The 17,131-nt window shown below is 45.9% G+C and overlaps 1 protein-coding gene across 1 annotated transcript; it reads right to left on the bottom strand.

Annotated features, from left to right (window-relative positions):
- Positions 1 to 7,199: 7,199 nt before the first annotated feature.
- Positions 7,200 to 16,847, bottom strand: LOC119974462 (RNA guanine-N7 methyltransferase activating subunit-like). Its single transcript, XM_038813373.1, has 2 exons — positions 16,692 to 16,847; positions 7,200 to 9,795 (listed from the first exon to the last, which is right to left on the bottom strand). The coding sequence occupies exons 1-2, from the start codon at positions 16,844 to 16,846 to the stop codon at positions 9,618 to 9,620; spliced, it is 333 nt and encodes a 110-aa protein (XP_038669301.1). The 5' UTR covers position 16,847; the 3' UTR covers positions 7,200 to 9,617.
- Between the last annotated feature and the right edge of the window lie 284 nt (positions 16,848 to 17,131).

The raw sequence follows: 17,131 nt of genomic DNA, 5'->3' as shown, positions 1-17,131 counted from the left end.
AGGTGCAGCGCCAGTTTTGCTGTTGTGGAAGTCCAGGAATCAGCACTTAGTCTCACTGCTTATTTTCAATCCTGTTGTTTTGCTGTGAAGGATTTGTGAAGCTGTAAATTTGTTGCTTCCTTCCTGTCTCTGATGAATTATCTGTGTTGAGCTGTTAGTCTGCAGCGGACTACAAAGCTCCACCTTTGACAAAATGCCTGGTCTGTTTCATGGTCACTCCCTCAGAAAGGAACCTTGGGAGGAATAAATCTAAAACAAAACTATGTAAGGATTAATATATTTTCTGTATTCAATTTAGTTCAGCTGCTGGCAATTTCACCTCTAAATCAGTTCAAGCCCTTTAAAGCCTTCACAATGTGGTCAGCACTGAGGGAGTGTTCTTTAGAACCACAGAATTCATACAGCCCAGGAGGCCATTCAACCCACTGACCCTCTGAAAGAGCACCCTACCTAGGCTCACTCCTGTCCTATCCCCATAACTTAACCTGCACATCCCTGGGCACGAATTTTTAGCATGGCCAATCCACCTAACCTGCACATCTTTGAAACCGGAGCACCCGGAGGAAACCCACGCAGACGCGGGGAGAACGTGCAGACTCCACATGGTCACTCGAGGCCGGAATTGAACCCGGGTCCCTCGTGCTGTGAGGCAGGCAGCAGTGCTAATCACCGCACTGTCCTCATCAGAAGTAATCTTTCGGATAATACGTTAAACGGAGATTTCCTCTCCCTGTCTGTCGGTGGTTTTCTTGGAAGAATAGAAAAGGAGTCTTGACCAACATTCATCCCTTAACCAATGCTATCCAGGCAGATTTCCTTGCCATTTGTGGGATTTTGCTGTGCAACATTGGCAACTGTATTTCCTACAACAGTGACTGCTCTTCAAAAATACTTTGTTAGCTGTAAAATGCTTTGGGATGTTGTGAGCTTGTGAAAGACGCCATTGTAAATGCAAATCTTACTTTCACTCAAGTGAATTCTTAGAACTTGAATTCGGAGCAGCAGCAAGGCATTTCACACCTACTCCCATTCAGAAAGATCATGGTGAGCCTTGAACTCAACTCCACTTCCCACCCATTACCCGCAAGGTCAACTCCAGTAAACAGTCCAGAAATCTACCAATTTCAGCTTTGAATATACTCATCAACTGAGCACCAGAACCCCCTCCAGTAGAGGATTCCAAAGATTCACAATTCTCAGAGCGAAGGCATTCTTCCCCAACTTGCTCCAAAATGGCTTTCATCATAGCTCGAGATTATGTCCCTTTGTTCTAGTTGCTCCAATAGGGCTTCAACATCTACCCTCACGGAATCTTTTCTGAATGAGATCCCCCCTTAGAACCATAGAAAAGCTATGGCCCATGAAGAGGCCATTCAGTCCATCTTCTAAACTCGACAGAATATAGGGGCAGCACAGTAGCATTGTGGATAGCACAATTGCTTCACAGCTCCAGGGACCCAGGTTCAATTCCCGGCTGGGTCACTGTCTGTGCGGAGTCTGCACGTTCTCCCCGTGTCTGCGTGGGTTTCCTCCGGGTGCTCCGGTTTCCTCCCACAGTCCAAAGATGTGCAGGTTAGGTGGATTGACCATGCTAAATTGCCCTTCGTGTCCAAAATTGCCCTTAGTGTTGGGTGGGGTTACTGGGTTATGAGGATAGGGTGGAGGTGTGGACCTTGGGTAGGGTGCTCTTTCCAAGAGTCGGTGCAGACCCGATGGGCCGAATGGCCTCCTTCTGCACTGTAAATTCTATGATTCTAGTGCTATTTTAGATAGATAGAGATAGAGAAATACAGCACAGAACAGGCCCTTTGGCCCACGATGTTGCGCCGAACTTTTGTCCTAGGTTAATCATAGAATTTTGGACAATTTGTCATGGCCAATCCACCCAACCTGCACATCTTTGGACTGTGGGAGGAAACCGGAGTACCCGGAGGAACCCCACGCAGTCACGGGGAGGATGTGCAGACTCCACACAGACAGTGACCCAAGTCGAAATCGAACTTGGGACCCTGGAGCTGTGAAGCAATTGTGCTATGCACAATGCTACCGTGCTGCCCTTAAGAAGTTAACCTACACTCCCTTATTCTACCCTAATCCAAGTACCTATCCAATAGCCGTTTGAAGGTCCATAAATTTTCCGACTCAACTACTACCACAGGCAGTGCATTCCATGCCCCCACTACTCTCTGGGTAAAGAACCTACCTCTGACATCCCCTCTATATCTTCCACCATTTATCTTAAATTTATGTCCCCTTGTAATGGTGTGTTCCACCCGGGGAAAAAGTCTCTGACTATCTACTCTATCTATTCCCCTGATCATCTTATAAACCTCTATCAAGTCGCCCCTTATCCTTCTCCGTTCCAATGAGAAAAGGCCCAGCACCCTCAATCTTTCCTCGTATGGCCTACTCTCCATTCCAGGCAACATCCTGGTAAATCTCCTCTGCACCTTTTCCAAAGCTTCCACATCCTTCCTAAAATGAGGTGACCAGAACTGCACACAGTACTCCAAATGTGGCCTGACCAAGGTTTTGTACAGCTGCATCATCACCTCACGGCTCTTAAATTCAATCCCTCTGCTAATGAACGCTAGCACACCATAGGCCTTCTTCACAGCTCTATCCACTTGAGTGGCAACTTTCAAAGAACAATGAACATAGACCCCAAGATCTCTCTGCTCCTCCACATTGCCAAGAACCCTACCATTAACCCTGTATTCCGCATTCAGATTTGTCCTTCCAAAATGGACAACCTCACACTTGTCAGGGTTAAACTCCATCTGCCACTTCTCAGCCCAGCTCTGCATTCTATCTATGTCTCTTTGAAGCCGACAACAGCCCTCCTCACTATCCACAACTCCACCAATCTTCGTATCATCTGCAAATTTACTGACCCACCCTTCAACTCCCTCATCCAAGTCGTTAATGAAAATCACAAACAGCAGAGGACCCAGAACTGATCCCTGCGGTACGCCACTGATAACTGGGCTCCAGGCTGAATATTTGCCATCCACCACAACTCTCTGTCTTCTATCGGTTAGCCAGTTTGTTATCCAACTGGCCAAATTTCCCACTATCCCATGCCTCCTTACTTTCTGCATAAGCCTACCATGGGGAACCTTATCAAATGCCTTACTAAAATCCATGTACACTACATCCACTGCTTTACCTTCATCCACATGCTTGGTCACCTCCTCAAAGAATTCAATAAGACTTGTAAGGCAAGACCTACCCCTCACAATCCGTGCTGACTATCCCTAATCAAGCAATGCCTTTCCAGATGCTCAGAAATCCTATCCCTCAGTACCCTTTCCATTACTTTGCCTACCACCGAAGTAAGACTAACTGGCCTGTAATTCCCAGGGTTATCCCTATTCCCTTTTTTGAACAGGGGCACGACATTCGCCACTCTCCAATCCTCTGGTACCACCCCTGTTGACAGCGAGGACGAAAAGATCATTGCCAACGGCTCTGCAATTTCATTTCTTGCTTCCCATAGAATCCTTGGATATATCCCGTCAGGCCCGGGGGACTTGTCTATCCTCAAGTTTTTCAAAACGCGCAACACATCTTCCTTCCTGACAAGTATCTCCTCAAGCTTATCAGTCTGCTTCACGCTGCCCTCTCCAACAATATGGCCCCTCTCGTTTGTAAATACTGAAGAAAAATACTTGTTCAAGACCTCTCCTATCTCTTCAGACTCAATACACAATCTCCCGCTACTGTCCTTAATCGGACCTAATCTCACTCTAGTCATTCTCATATTTCTCACGTATGTGTAAAAGGCCTTGGGGTTTTCCTTGATCCTACCCGCCAAAGATTTTTCATGCCCTCTCTTAGCTCTCCTAATCCCTTTCTTCAGTTCCCTCCTGGCTATCTTGTATCCCTCCAGCGCCCTGTCTGAACCTTGTTTCTTCAGCCTTACATAAGTCTCCTTCTTCCTCTTAACAAGACATTCAACCTCTCTTGTCAACCATGGTTCCCTCACTCGACCATCTCTTCCCTGCCTGACAGGGACATACATATCAAAGACACGCAGTACCTGATCCTTGAACAAGTTCCACATTTCACTTGTGTCCTTCCCTGACAGCCTATGTTCCCAACTTCTGCACTTCAATTCTTGTCTGACAGCATTGTATTTACCCTTCCCCCAATTATAAACCTTGCCCTGTTGCTCGCACCTATCCCTCTCCATTACTAAAGTGAAAGTCACAGAATTGTGGTCACTACCTCCAAAATGCTCCCCCACTAACAAATCTATCACCTGCCCTGGTTCATTACCAAGTACTAAATCCAATATGGCCTCCCCTCTGGTCGGACAATCTACATACTGTGTTAGAAAAGCTTCCTGGACACACTGCACAAACACTACCCCATCCAAACTATTTGATCTAAAGAGTTTCCACTCAATGTTTGGGAAGTTGAAGTCGCCCATGACTACTACCCTGTGACTTCTGCACCTTTCCAGAATCTGTTTCCCAATCTGTTCCTCCACATCTCTGCTGCTATTGGGGGGCCTATAGAACACTCCCAACAAGGTGACTGCTCCTTTCCTATTTCTAACTTCAACCCATATTACCTCAGTAGGCAGATCCCCCTCGAACTGCCTTTCTGCAGCTGTTATACTATCTCTAATTAACAATGCCACCCCCCCACCTCTTTTACCATCCTCCCTAATCTTGTTGAAACATCTATAACCAGGGACCTCCAACAACCATTTCTGCCCCTCTTCTATCCAAGTTTCCGTGATGGCCACCACATCGTAGTCCCAAGTACCGATCCATGCATTAAGTTCACCCACCTTATTCCTAATGCTTCTTGCATTAAAGTATACACACTTCAACCCATCTCCTTGCCTGCAAGTACTCTCCTTTGTCATTGTTACCTTCCCCACTGCATCACTACGTGCTTTGGCGTCCTGACTATCGTCTACCTTAGTTGCTGGACTACAGATCCGGTTCCCATTCCCCTGCCAAATTTGTTTAAACCCTCCCGAAGAGTACTAGAAAACCTCCCCCCCAGGATATTGGTGCCCCTCTGGTTCAGATGCAACCCGTCCTGCTTGTACAGGTCCCACCTTCCCCAGAATGCGCTCCAATTATCCAAATACCTGAAGCCCTCCCTCCTACACCATTCCTGCAGCCACGTGTTCAACTGCACTCTCTCCCTATTCCTAGCCTCGCTATCACGTGGCACCGGCAACAAACCAGAGATGACAACTCTGTCTGTCCTGGCCCTTAACTTCCAGCCTAACTCCCTAAACTTGTTTATTACCTCCACACCCTTTTTCCTACCTACATCGTTGGTACCAATGTGCACCACGACTTCTGGCTGCTCACCCTCCCCCTTCAGGATCCTGAAGACACGATCAGAGACATCCCTGGCCCTGGCACCCGGGAGGCAACATACCTTTCGGGAGTCTCGCTCGCGACCACAATATCTCCTATCTATTCCCCTAACCATTGAATCTCCTATTACTATTGCTTTTCTATGCTCCCCCCTTCCCTTCTGAGCCCCAAAGCCAGACTCAGTGCCAGAGACCTGGCCGCTGGGGCCTTCCCCCGGTAGGTCATCCCCCCCAACAGCATCCAAAACGGTATACTTGTTTTGAAGGGGAATGGCCACGAGGGATCCCTGCACTGTCTGCCTGTTAGTTTTCTTTCCCCTGACTGTAACCCAGCTACTCTTGTCCAGTACCTTTGGTGTGGCTACCTCCCTGTAACTCTTCTCTATGACCCCCTCTGCCTCCCGGATGATCCGAAGTTCATCCAGCTCCAGCTCCAGTACCTTAACACGGTCTCTGAGGAGCTGGAGTTGGGTGCACTTCCCGCAGGTATAGTCAGCGGGGACACCAGTGGTATCCCTCACCACCCACATCCTACAGGAGGAGCATGCAACTGCCCTAGCCTCCATCCCCTCTTACTTTACAGAATTAGCTGCCCTGTGGACCAACTGGACCTCCGCCCTCCGACTCTGCTCCCAGTCAGCTGTACTCTAAACTCCTGGTTCCCTTCACGCTCTTTGATAAATATAGGAAATGAAATGTAAGGAGCACCTTACTCCCTCCTCACCTAACTCCCTCAGTCACCAAACTCTCACTGTAGCACTCAAATGCCACAAGCTCAGCACTCCCTCAGTCACCAAACTCTCACTGTAGCACTCAAATGCCACAAGCTCAGCACTCAGTGCAAACAAAGTCTGCACTGTATCTAGCCCCTATTTATACTGTGACTCTAGCTTCTAAAAACTGGCCTAATGCAATTAACTAATTAACAAGCTCCAGCTGCAAGTAAGTCCAAGTAGAACCTTGTTTAAAGCTGATTCAAAATTCACCTTCTTATAGACCAAACAGCAACTTTTAAGTTAATTAACTAAATAAAAGAAATACTAGACTTTAAATAACCCTTATACTCCCTCAGTCACCAAACTCTCACTGTAGCACTCAAATGCCACAAGCTCAGCACTCAGTGCAAACAAAGTCTGCACTGTATCTAGCCCCTATTTATACTGTGACTCTAGCTTCTAAAAACTGGCCTAATGCAATTAACTAATTAACAAGCTCCAGCTGCAAGTAAGTCCAAGTAGAACCTTGTTTAAAGCTGATTCAAAATTCACCTTCTTATAGACCAAACAGCAACTTTTAAGTTAATTAACTAAATAAAAGAAATACTAGACTTTAAATAACCCTTATACTCCCTCAGTCACCAAACTCTCACTGTAGCACTCAAATGCCACAAGCTCAGCACTCAGTGCAAACAAAAAGATCTCAATCTCTTCTCACCCCAGCAATCCAACTCCCCTCTAAGGCCAGTATATGCTTCGGAAGAGACCAAACTGCACATTATGCTCGAGGAGAGGTTCCACCGAAGCCCTGAGCAATTGCAGCAAGGCTTCCTAATTCATGTACTCCATTAAAGGCAAACACGTCATTTGCTTTCTAATTGCTTGTTGTAACTGGATGTTAACTTTCTATATTTTTTGTACCAGGACAGCCAAATTGCTCTGAACACCAACATTTAATAGTGTCAGGCTCTTAAAACATAGATTGGCGTCACTTCAACGATAATTACTGATTCTCCTCAACTCTTTCCAGCTGCTACTGTACAGCCCTCATGTTCTCCTGAAGGCAGTTTTGATATCAACATCTGGCTGATTCTAAACTTTAACTGCTTTGTACAATAAATGGAATGAGACTTTAGGAGCAGAGATAGGATCCGTTTATTTGTATTTTGTTCATCATACAGATACAGGCATATAAAAATACACAATCAACAGAAAATATTCAGTGTAAACGAGTCTTCCAGTGTCTGTCAGGTCCAGGAGGATCAGTACATCAGTTAGTGGACTGAGCTACTCAACCAGCACAGGCTGCGTAGGAGTCTCAGATGGTGTGGGGACCAGCCAGGCTCAATCATGGATGTAGCTGGGACATCACTGGGATCAGGGACGATGGTGGGGAAAATCAGCCAGGGTTTCATCATCCTGGCTGGTATCGGCAGAGTTTTGTGTCTCACTGTGATTTCACTTGGTCAAATTACCTAAACTGCTTTCATAGCAATGACAGGATCATCTCATAACCCTGGCAACCGGAACAGTGAGGTGGATGAACTATTAAAAGTCCCGTTATTCATACTGAGTATGAACCCATCAGTCTATTGGAGATTCCAAACGGTGAGATTTCACTGAATTACAGCTGGTGCCAGGTGACAACGGTGAAGAAAATGAAAACACACTCCTACCTCAAAAGATAACTTTAAAAACTTTTCAAACTTTCAGCCCCGTGATTGACAAAGATTCACAATAACCACCTTCAGTCACAAGCTGCTTTGAAGAAAATGGACAGTAAGCTCAACTAGAAATAATCTAGGATTCAAATATGAAATGAAATGAAAATCGCTTGTCACAAGTAGGCTTCAAATGAAGTGACTGTGAAAAGCCCCTAGTCGCCACATTCCAGTGCCTGTTCGGGGAGGCTGGTACGGGAATCGAACCGTGCTGCTGGCTTGCCTTGGTCTGCTTTCAAAGCCAGCGATTTAGCCGTGTGCTAATCAGCTTCAAAGCAAAAGCGCAGGTGAACAGAGGGAGAGATCCTGAACTATGAAAGCACAAGACTCTGATCTGACTGCCCACGAGGCAGTGAGAGAGCTGGTGAACACATGCTACATATAAACTACCTGCAAACATTCAGATGGGAGGCAGGGTTCCCTTGTTACGTTTCTGAGTTCTCCTGAGTACGTTTCATTGAAATCTTCCAATTCTCTCAACAGATCAACTTCAGTGAATCTTTATTCTGTGTACTCATTGACCCACTCCCGTCAATCAAAACCACTAACAGCTCAGCTTTACAAACGCATTTTGCTAAAATCAACTGTACGCCAAACAATTGAACACAGTGCAAAGAAACTGTCATGAGTTATACACATGGGTGAAAGTAAGTAAATTGTAATTGCTGGGGGGTGGTTGAAGCTATGGTTTGAAGTGGTAACAGATGACACATTATACATTAAAAATGATGATGGATTAAAGACGAGGCTTTACACATGAAATGAAAATCGCTTATTGTCACAAGTAGGCTTCAAATTAAGTTACTGTGAAAAGCCCCTAGTCGCCACATTCCGGCGCCTGTTCGGGGAGGTTGGTACGGGAATCATCCCTACACTCCAGAGAACCTTCGGAGGATGTGCAGTGGGTCCTGGTGCAGATTGTTCTGTGAAGACCGTTGTAATTTATAACAAATCCCGTACCAGCCTCCCCGAACAGGAGCCGGAATGTGGCGACTAGGGGCTTTTCGCAGTAACTTCATTGCAGCCTACTCGTGACAATAAGCGATTTTCATTTCATTTCAACTAAACATCCAGAAATTACTGTCGAGTTCCAAACGGTCCAAAAACTGATATCAACGTCAGAGCGAACCAAGATCAAGAAACGTTCAGAGTAACAGAGGCCAAAGCTGAATTGAAGAGGGGTTCACTGCACCAGAAAGTTTTAAATAACCAGCAATTTTCCTCACAGTTATTCCCCTTTTGCAATTCCAGAATATGAAGGATCAGGAACAATTAATTTTCATGCAGGTGTAATTCTTGTTGCCCGATTTTCCTCACACTGCGCCATATAACCAGCTGAGAAGCTGGTCTGAAATTCACTGGAAATGGACAGTATTCTGTGGACTAACGAGACCCGGTAAAGAGGAACCTGAATGAGTGGAGATTAACTCGGGAAGGTTCCAGCGATCGTGTTTAATCGCAGAATCCTCCCCGAGGAAATCCCTATGGATTTTATTCCGAATTACGTTCAGCTGATCACAAAAGGAGGATTTGGCCTGCGATTAGTGTCTCTCTGACAACAGCACGCCAAGATTTCGACACCATTCCATGACAACATATTTTGACCAAATATGCAGTGATTATTAGTAAACCGAGAGCCACAGACAGTTCTGGGTGACAATAATCCACAACTCGCCACAAGCTCAAACTATAATCCCTTCAAACTACCAAAGTAACTAATGGCAAAAAAAACTGATGAAAAGAAGCCCTCTTTAAAATTCGAATCCATTTTCCTGTCTGACATTAGTTACTGTGGAGTTTTACACAGCTGAGTGACTGGATCCTGGCTCAACGTCAGTAGCGATGGTGGTTGTGTTGATAGTGTGAATTAGAGCCTTGACTGTAAGATTCATAAGACCCCTGGTGCTGAGCTGGAGACTGATTGTAGCCACGAGATCTTCCCTGCCACTGTCGGTTATTGGCCCAGCTACGGCCATCGTCCCGGCCTCTGTAAGGTCGATAGTCGTGCGACCTAAAAAAAGGTAAAAAAACTCAAACTGATGTCAAATCTGACTTTACTCACTTTGGAATGATTTAATTATTTTATGTTGTGTTCTGTCACAAGAACATTTCAGGCAGGCGGAGAGCCCCGGATTTGTGAAGGACATACTTTTAGGACAGAGGATGAAAGAGAGCGCGAGGCTCGAGGCCTTTACCTTCAGGCAGGCAGAAAACACGAGACCTGCGAGCGCTGTTCAGACAAGGAAAATCCAATAGTGACGTCACAGGAAAGCGGTAAGCTGATTCGTTGGTGACAAACTGATATTGGGGCCTGTGATTAAATAGCTGAAGTTACAAAAAGTGTATTTTTTGTTGGGAAAAGTATGACTTCTAGATTTGTTCTGGTCTAAGGTGTAAATTTTACATTTGAGACATGTCAGGTGAAGACAGCTGAGTGGAATGTACGGCCTGTCACACGTGGGGAGTCTTGGACCCTCCCAGTGTCCTAGACGACCACAAGTATGGGGAGTGTTCCCAGCTACAGAAAGTGGAGCTCCAGGTATCGGAGCTTGAGCAGCGGCTGGAGACACTATGGCACATCCGTGAGGCCGAGTGCTACGTGGATAACAGGCTTAGAGAGGTTGTCACCACAGTTCAAGGGACAAGAAGCTGCAGGAATAATCCTGGGACCTACAGACCGATTAGCCTTACTTCTGTCGTGGGTAAATTGTTAGAATTCCTCTCTGCCACGGGGGAAGTGCCAGAGGACTGGAGAACAGCTAATGTTGTTCCACTTTTCAAGCAGGGTGGTAGAGGGGACAGCACAGTGGTACAGTAGTTAGCACTGCTGCCTCATGGCGTTGAGGACGCGGATTCAATTCCGGTCCCGGATCACTGTGCATGCGGCGTCTGCAAATTCTCCCCGTGTCTCCGTGGGTCTCACCCCCACAACCCAAATTTGTGAAGGGTAGGTGAATTGACGACGCGAAGCTACCCCTTAATTGGAAAAAATAATTGCGGACTCTACATTTATAGAAAAAGGGTTGTAGAGATAAGCCAGCGAATTACAGACCAGCGAGTCTCACGTCAGTGGTAGGGAAACTATTGGAGAAAATTCTAAAGGAGGGAATTAATCTCCACTTGGAAAGGCGTGGGTTGATTAGGGATGGTCAGTATGGCTTTGTCAGAGGGAGGTTAGGCCGAACAAATTTGATAGAATTGTTTGATGAAGTGACCGTGTGTGTGGATGAAGGAAGTGTCGTTGATGTCGTTTATTTGGATTTTAGCAAAGCTTTTGACAAGGTCCCACCTGGGAGACTGACTGAGAAAGTTGAAGCACCTGGAATTCTAGGAAACTTGTCGAGATTGATCCGAAACTGGCTCAGTAATAGGACAGAAAAGGTGGTGGTAGAGGCTGTTTGAGTAACTGGAGGCAGGTGGCCAGCACCATACCACAGGGATCAGTGCTGGGTCCAATATTGTTTGTTGTATAGACGACAAAGTGGGGCGAATGCTAAGTAGGGTTGCAGACGACCCCAAGACTGGTAGGGTGGTTAATAGTGAAGAGGGTAGTAAGTTACAGGAAGTGGTTTTTTTTAATTTTAAGGTACCCAATTCTTTTTATCCCGTTAAGAGGCAATTTAGCGTGGCCAATCCACCTACCCGGCACATCTTTGGATTGTGGGGTGATACCCATGCAGACACGGGGAGAATGTGCAAACTCCACACTGACAGTGACCCAGGGCCAGGATTGAGCCCAGGTCCTCAGCACGGTGAGGCAGCAGGGCTAACCACTGCACCACCGTTATTGCCCAGGTTACAGAAACATATAGCTGGGTTGGTCAGATGGGCAGAGCAGTGGCAGATGGTGTTTAACCCTGATAAGTGCGAGGTGATGCACTTTGGAAGAAGGAACAGGATAAGGGAGTATTTAATGAATGGCAGGGCACTAGGAAGCTCCGAGGAACAGATGTCTCTTGGGGTACATTCCCCACAGATCCTTGAAGATGGCAGAGCAGAGGCATAAGGTAGTCAAGAAGTCATCTGGGACACTTACCTTTATCAGCCATGCGTGGCATAGATTATAAGAAGACCAAGGAGGCTATGATGAAGCTGAACAGAACATTGGTGAGACCACAGCTGGAGTGCTGTGCGCAGTTCTGGTCACCTTACTATAGGAACGATTGGATTGGATTTGCTTATTGTCATGTGTACCGAGGTACAGTGAAAAATATTTTTCTGCGAGCAGCTCAACAGATCATTAAGTACATGGGAAGAAAAGGGAATAAAAGAAAATACATAATAGGGCAACACAAGGTACACAATGTAACTACATAAGCACCGGCATCAGATGAAGCATACAGGGTGTAGTATTAATGAGGTCAGTCAATAAGAGGGTCATTTAAGAGTCTGGTGACAGTGGGGAAGAAGCTGTTTTTGAGTCTGTTCATGCGTGTTCTCAGACTTCTGTATCTCCTGTCCGATGGAAGTAGTTGGAAGAGTGAGTAAGCCGGGTTGGGGGTGTCTTTGATTATGCTGCCCGCTTTCCCCAGGCAGCGGGAGGTGTAGATGGAGTCAATGGATGGGAGGCAGGTTTGTGTGATGGGCTGGGCTGTGTTCACGACTCTGAAGTTTCTTGGGGTCCTGGGCTGAGCAGTTGCCATACCAGGCTGTGATGCAGCCAGATTGGATGCTTTCTATCGTGCATCTGTAAACGTTTGTAAGGGTTAAATAAAAATCGCTTATTGTCACAAGGAGGCTTCAAATGAAGTTACTGTGAAAAGCCCCTAGTCGTCACATTCCGGCGCCTGTTCGGGGAGGCTGGTACAGGCATTGAACCGTGCTGCTGGCCTGCCTTGGTCTGCTTTCAAAGCCAGCGATTTAGCCCTGTGCTAAACCAGGACATGCCAAATTTCCTTAGTTTCCTGAGGAAGTAAAGGCGCTGTTGTGCTTTCTTGGTGTTAGCGTCGACGTGGGTGGACCAGGACAGATTTTTGGTGATATGCACCCCTAGGAATTTGAAACTGCTAACCATCTCCACCTCGGCCCCGTTGATGCTGACAGGGGTGTGTACAGTACTTTGCTTTCTGAAGTCAATGACCAGCATTGAGGGAGAGATTGTTGTCGCTACACCACTCCACTCGGTTCTCTATCTCCCTCCTGTATTCTGACTCGTCGTTATTTGAGATCCGGCCTACTATGGTCGTATCGTCAGCAACTTGTAGATGGAGTTGGAACGAGGTGATTGCAGTGGAGGGGGTACAGAGGAGATTCACCAGGATGTTGCCTGGATTGGAGTATCTGAGCCATAAGGAGGGACTGGACTGGCCGGAGTTGTTTTCTTTGGAGCAGAGACGGCTGAGGGGGGGATATGGTTGAGGTGTATAAGATTATGAGGGGTTTTAACAGGGTAAATAGGAAACAGCTGTTCTCCTTGGTTGAGGGATAAATCACAGGGCCATGGTTTTAGGGTGAGGAGCAGGAGATTCTGAGGTGATTTGAGAAAAATATTTTCATTTAGAGGGTGGTGAGAATCTGGAATGCACGGCCTGGGAAGGTTGTGGAGGCTGGAAACCTCACAACTGTTAAAGAGCACTTGGATGAGCACCTGAAACACCAAATTCAAGAATATGGGATAAGCGCTGATGAGTGGGATTACTGCAAGATATGGGGTAGATATTGTTGGTGCAGACTCGATGGGTGAAGGGCCTTTTCTGCGCTGTACGATTCTCTGATTCGATTTCCAAATACTACAATTGTTGTATTCACTTTTCCAAAGCTTATGCATTACAATCATTTCTCCCCAAGAGAAATATTCAACGTTTCATCAACTAGCTCACTAGTCATGGCCACATTCAGCAACACTTCTCTGTTAGGTACACGAATAAACTGTTTCAGGATGGACAGACCTGGCCACATCAGCAATTCCATTCCTCCTTGGCTCGATCATTTGTCGCTGATAAAAATTTCCAGGAAGAATAATTATTTTTTCTTACTCATCTCTCAGAGATTTCCCCTTCCATTTACCTCCAATGATTTGGGGGTCTTACATCCCCACAAATGAGATAATCCCTTGTTAGGGAAGGTGGTGGCAGAGGTGGTAATGTCACTGAGTTAGTAATCCAGAGGCCTAGACTCTAAGCACATCGGTTCAAATCCTAGCACAGCAGCAGAGTCGAACGCTAGTCATAGTAATGATGACCATGAAACCATTGTCAATTGTCGTAAAAACCCATCTGGTTCACTAATGTCCTTTAAGGAAGGAAATCTGCCGTCTCGTCTGGCCTATATGTGACTCCAGACCCACAACAATGTGGTTGACTCTGAAATCGCCGAGCAAGCCCCTTAGTTGTATCAAACTGCTAGAAAGGCTTTAAGGAATGAGAACGGATTAGTTGGCAATCTAGTTATGAGAGAACCTTTGAGGATGAATGACCATAATATGAGGTAGTTGATTCTGAGACCAGGGTCTCAATTAAGGTAACTATGATGGTATGAGGCATGGGCTGGCTATGACGAACTGGGAAACATTACTGAAAGGAAGGACAGCGGACAGGCAATCTCAGCATTCAAGAAACGAATCAGTGAACTCCAAAAGTTGTTTATTCCTCTTTGGCGCAAGAGTAGAAAAGGAAATTGCTTACAAGGGAAATTAGAGATAATAGACCTGAGGATTGGGAACAGTTTAAAATTCAGCAAAGGCAGACCAAGGGATTGATTAAGGAGGGGAAAATGGAATCTGAAAGTAAACTAGTGGGGAACATATAAAGTGAGTGTAAAAGTTTTTATAGTTATATAAAGAGAAAAAAACTGATAAAAACTAAGGCCCCTTACAGCCAGAAACGGGGAAATTCATAACAGGGAACAAAGAAATGGCTGAGGAACTAAATTTGTACTTTGCATCTGTCTTCACAAAGGAAGACATGAATAATGTACCGGAAGTTCTGAGAAACACAAGTTTTAGTGAGGGGCTGAAGGAAATTAGTATTAGGAAAGAAATGTTTTTTGGGGAAATTAAAAATAAAAGGTGGACAAATCTCCAGGGTCGGATAATCTTCATCCCTGAGTACTTAAGGAAGTGGCCCTAGAAATAGTACATCCATATTTTGCATTTATGCCCTATTATGTATTTTCTTTTATTTCCATTCTTTTCATGTACTTAATGATCTGTTGAGCTGCTCGCAGAAAAATACTTTTCGCTGTACCTCGGTACACATGACTATAAACAATCCAAATCCATCGGTGGTCATTTTCCAAAATTATTCGGAGTCTGGAGTGGTTCCTACAGATTGGAGGGTAGTGAATGTAATCCCGCTATTCAAAAAGGGAGGTAGAGAGAAAACGGGGAACTACATATAGACCTGTGAGCCTAACGTTGGTAGTAGGGAAGTTGCTGGAGTCCATTATCAAAGATTTCATAGCAGAGCATTTGGAAAGCAGTGGTATAATCAGACAAAGTTAGCATGGTTTTATGAAAGGGAAATTATATTTGACAAATAGAATATAGAACAGTACAGCACAGAACAGGCCCTTCGGCCCTTGATGTTGTGCCGAGCAATGATCACCCTACTCAAACCCACGTATTCACCCTATACCCGTAACCCAACAACCCCCCCCTTAACCTTACTTTTTAAGGACACTACGGGCAATTTAGCATGGCCAATCCACCTAACCCGCACATCTTTGGAGTGTGGGAGGAAACCGGAGCACCCGGAGGAAACCCACGCACACACAGGGAGGACGTGCAGACTCCGCACAGACAGTGACCCAACCGGGAATCGAACCTGGGACCCTGGAGCTGTGAAGCATTTATGCTAACCACCATGCTGCCCTGTGTGAAATCTACTAGAATTCTTTGAAGATGTAACTAGTAGAGTTGACCAGGGAGAACAGGTGGATGTGGCTTATTCAGGCTTTCGACAAGGTCTCACATAGCAGATCCAGGCTTGGGCTAACAAGTGGCAAGTTGCATTCGCGACACACAACTGCCAGGCATTGACAATCGAACCATCACCGCATGATATTCAATGGCATTAACATCACTGACCATTGTGCTACCGTGCTATCAACATCCTGGGGGTTACCATTGACCAGACTTGACTGGACTAGCCATATAAATAATGTAACTACAAGAACAGGTCAGAGGCTGGGAATTCTGTGGAGAGTAACTCACCTCCTGACTCCCCCCAAAGCCTGTCCATCATCTACAAGGTAAAGTCAGGAGTGTGATGGAATACTCTCCATTTGCCTGGATGAATGCAGCTCCAACAACATGCACGAAGCTCAACACAATCCAGGAAAAAGCAGCCCCGCTTTATTGGCACCCCATCATTCAGTCCCTCCACCATTCTCACACAGTGGCAGTTTGTACCATCGACAAGATTCACTGCAGGAACTCAGCAGGGCTCCTTCGACAGCACCTTCCAAACCTTTTGACCTCTACCAACTGCAAGGATAAAGACAACAGATACCTGGGAACACCTGCAATTTGCCCTCCAAGCTACACACATCCTGACTTGGAAATGTATCACCGTTCCTTCACTGTTGTTGGGTCAGAATTCTGGAACTCCCTCCCTGACTGCACTGTGGGTGTACCTACACCACATGCACTGCTGCGGTTGAAGAAGGAACCTCATCACCTTCTCGAGGGCATTTAGGAACAGACAATAAATGATGACCTAGCCAACAATACCACATCCTGTCAACAAATAAATATATTGTTAATCTCTAACAATATATGGCTGCTGTCTGAACTTCTCTATTCCTGTCACTGACTCCAGCAGCAGTTATTTCCTTGATATATTTATCAGCACATTTTCCTTCTTTCTTACCGACATTTCTCAATCCCCAGTCTCTACACTCTGACAGTAGTATTCTCACTATGTTGGTCAGGAATCTGGCAACAACCTGTTGCTGCTCTTTACAAACCTGCGGTTACCACCGGTTCGGACCTTCCAGTCGTCCACAATGGGTGGTGGATCAGTTGGACACTTCACCATCTGCTGATACTCCATGTCATCTGCACTGAACCGATCAGCAAACATGTCCTCATAATTAGGAAGGGTTTCCGCTTCATTGGACATACTGGGAAATAATAATCTTTATTAGTGTCACAAGTAGGCTTACATTAACACTGCAATGAAGTTACTGTGAAAATCCCCGCATCGCCACATTCCGGCGACTGTTTGGGTACACAGAGGGAGAATTCAGAATTTCCAATTCACCCAACAAGCACGTCTTTTGGGACTTGTGGGAGGAAACCGGAGCACCCGGAGGAAACCCACGCAGACACTGAGAACGTGCAGACTCCGCGCAGACAGTGACCCAAACCGGGAATCGAACCCGGGACCCTGGTACTGTGCAGCAAC

Source organism: Scyliorhinus canicula, chromosome 12 (genome assembly GCF_902713615.1).
Source record: "Scyliorhinus canicula chromosome 12, sScyCan1.1, whole genome shotgun sequence".
Taxonomy (NCBI): domain Eukaryota; kingdom Metazoa; phylum Chordata; class Chondrichthyes; order Carcharhiniformes; family Scyliorhinidae; genus Scyliorhinus; species Scyliorhinus canicula.
This window is presented reverse-complemented; position numbering and strand designations above follow the sequence as displayed.

What these genes read in the sequence shown, in the direction of transcription:
- LOC119974462 (XM_038813373.1), bottom strand. Translation starts at nt 16,846, where the DNA reads ATGTCCAATGAAGCGGAAACCCTTCCTAATTATGAGGACATGTTTGCT. An exon ending in CGAACCGGTGGTAACCGCAG is followed by an intron (nt 9,796 to 16,691) that starts GTTTGTAAAGAG and finishes ACCTTTTTTTAG; the next exon opens with GTCGCACGACTATCGACCTT.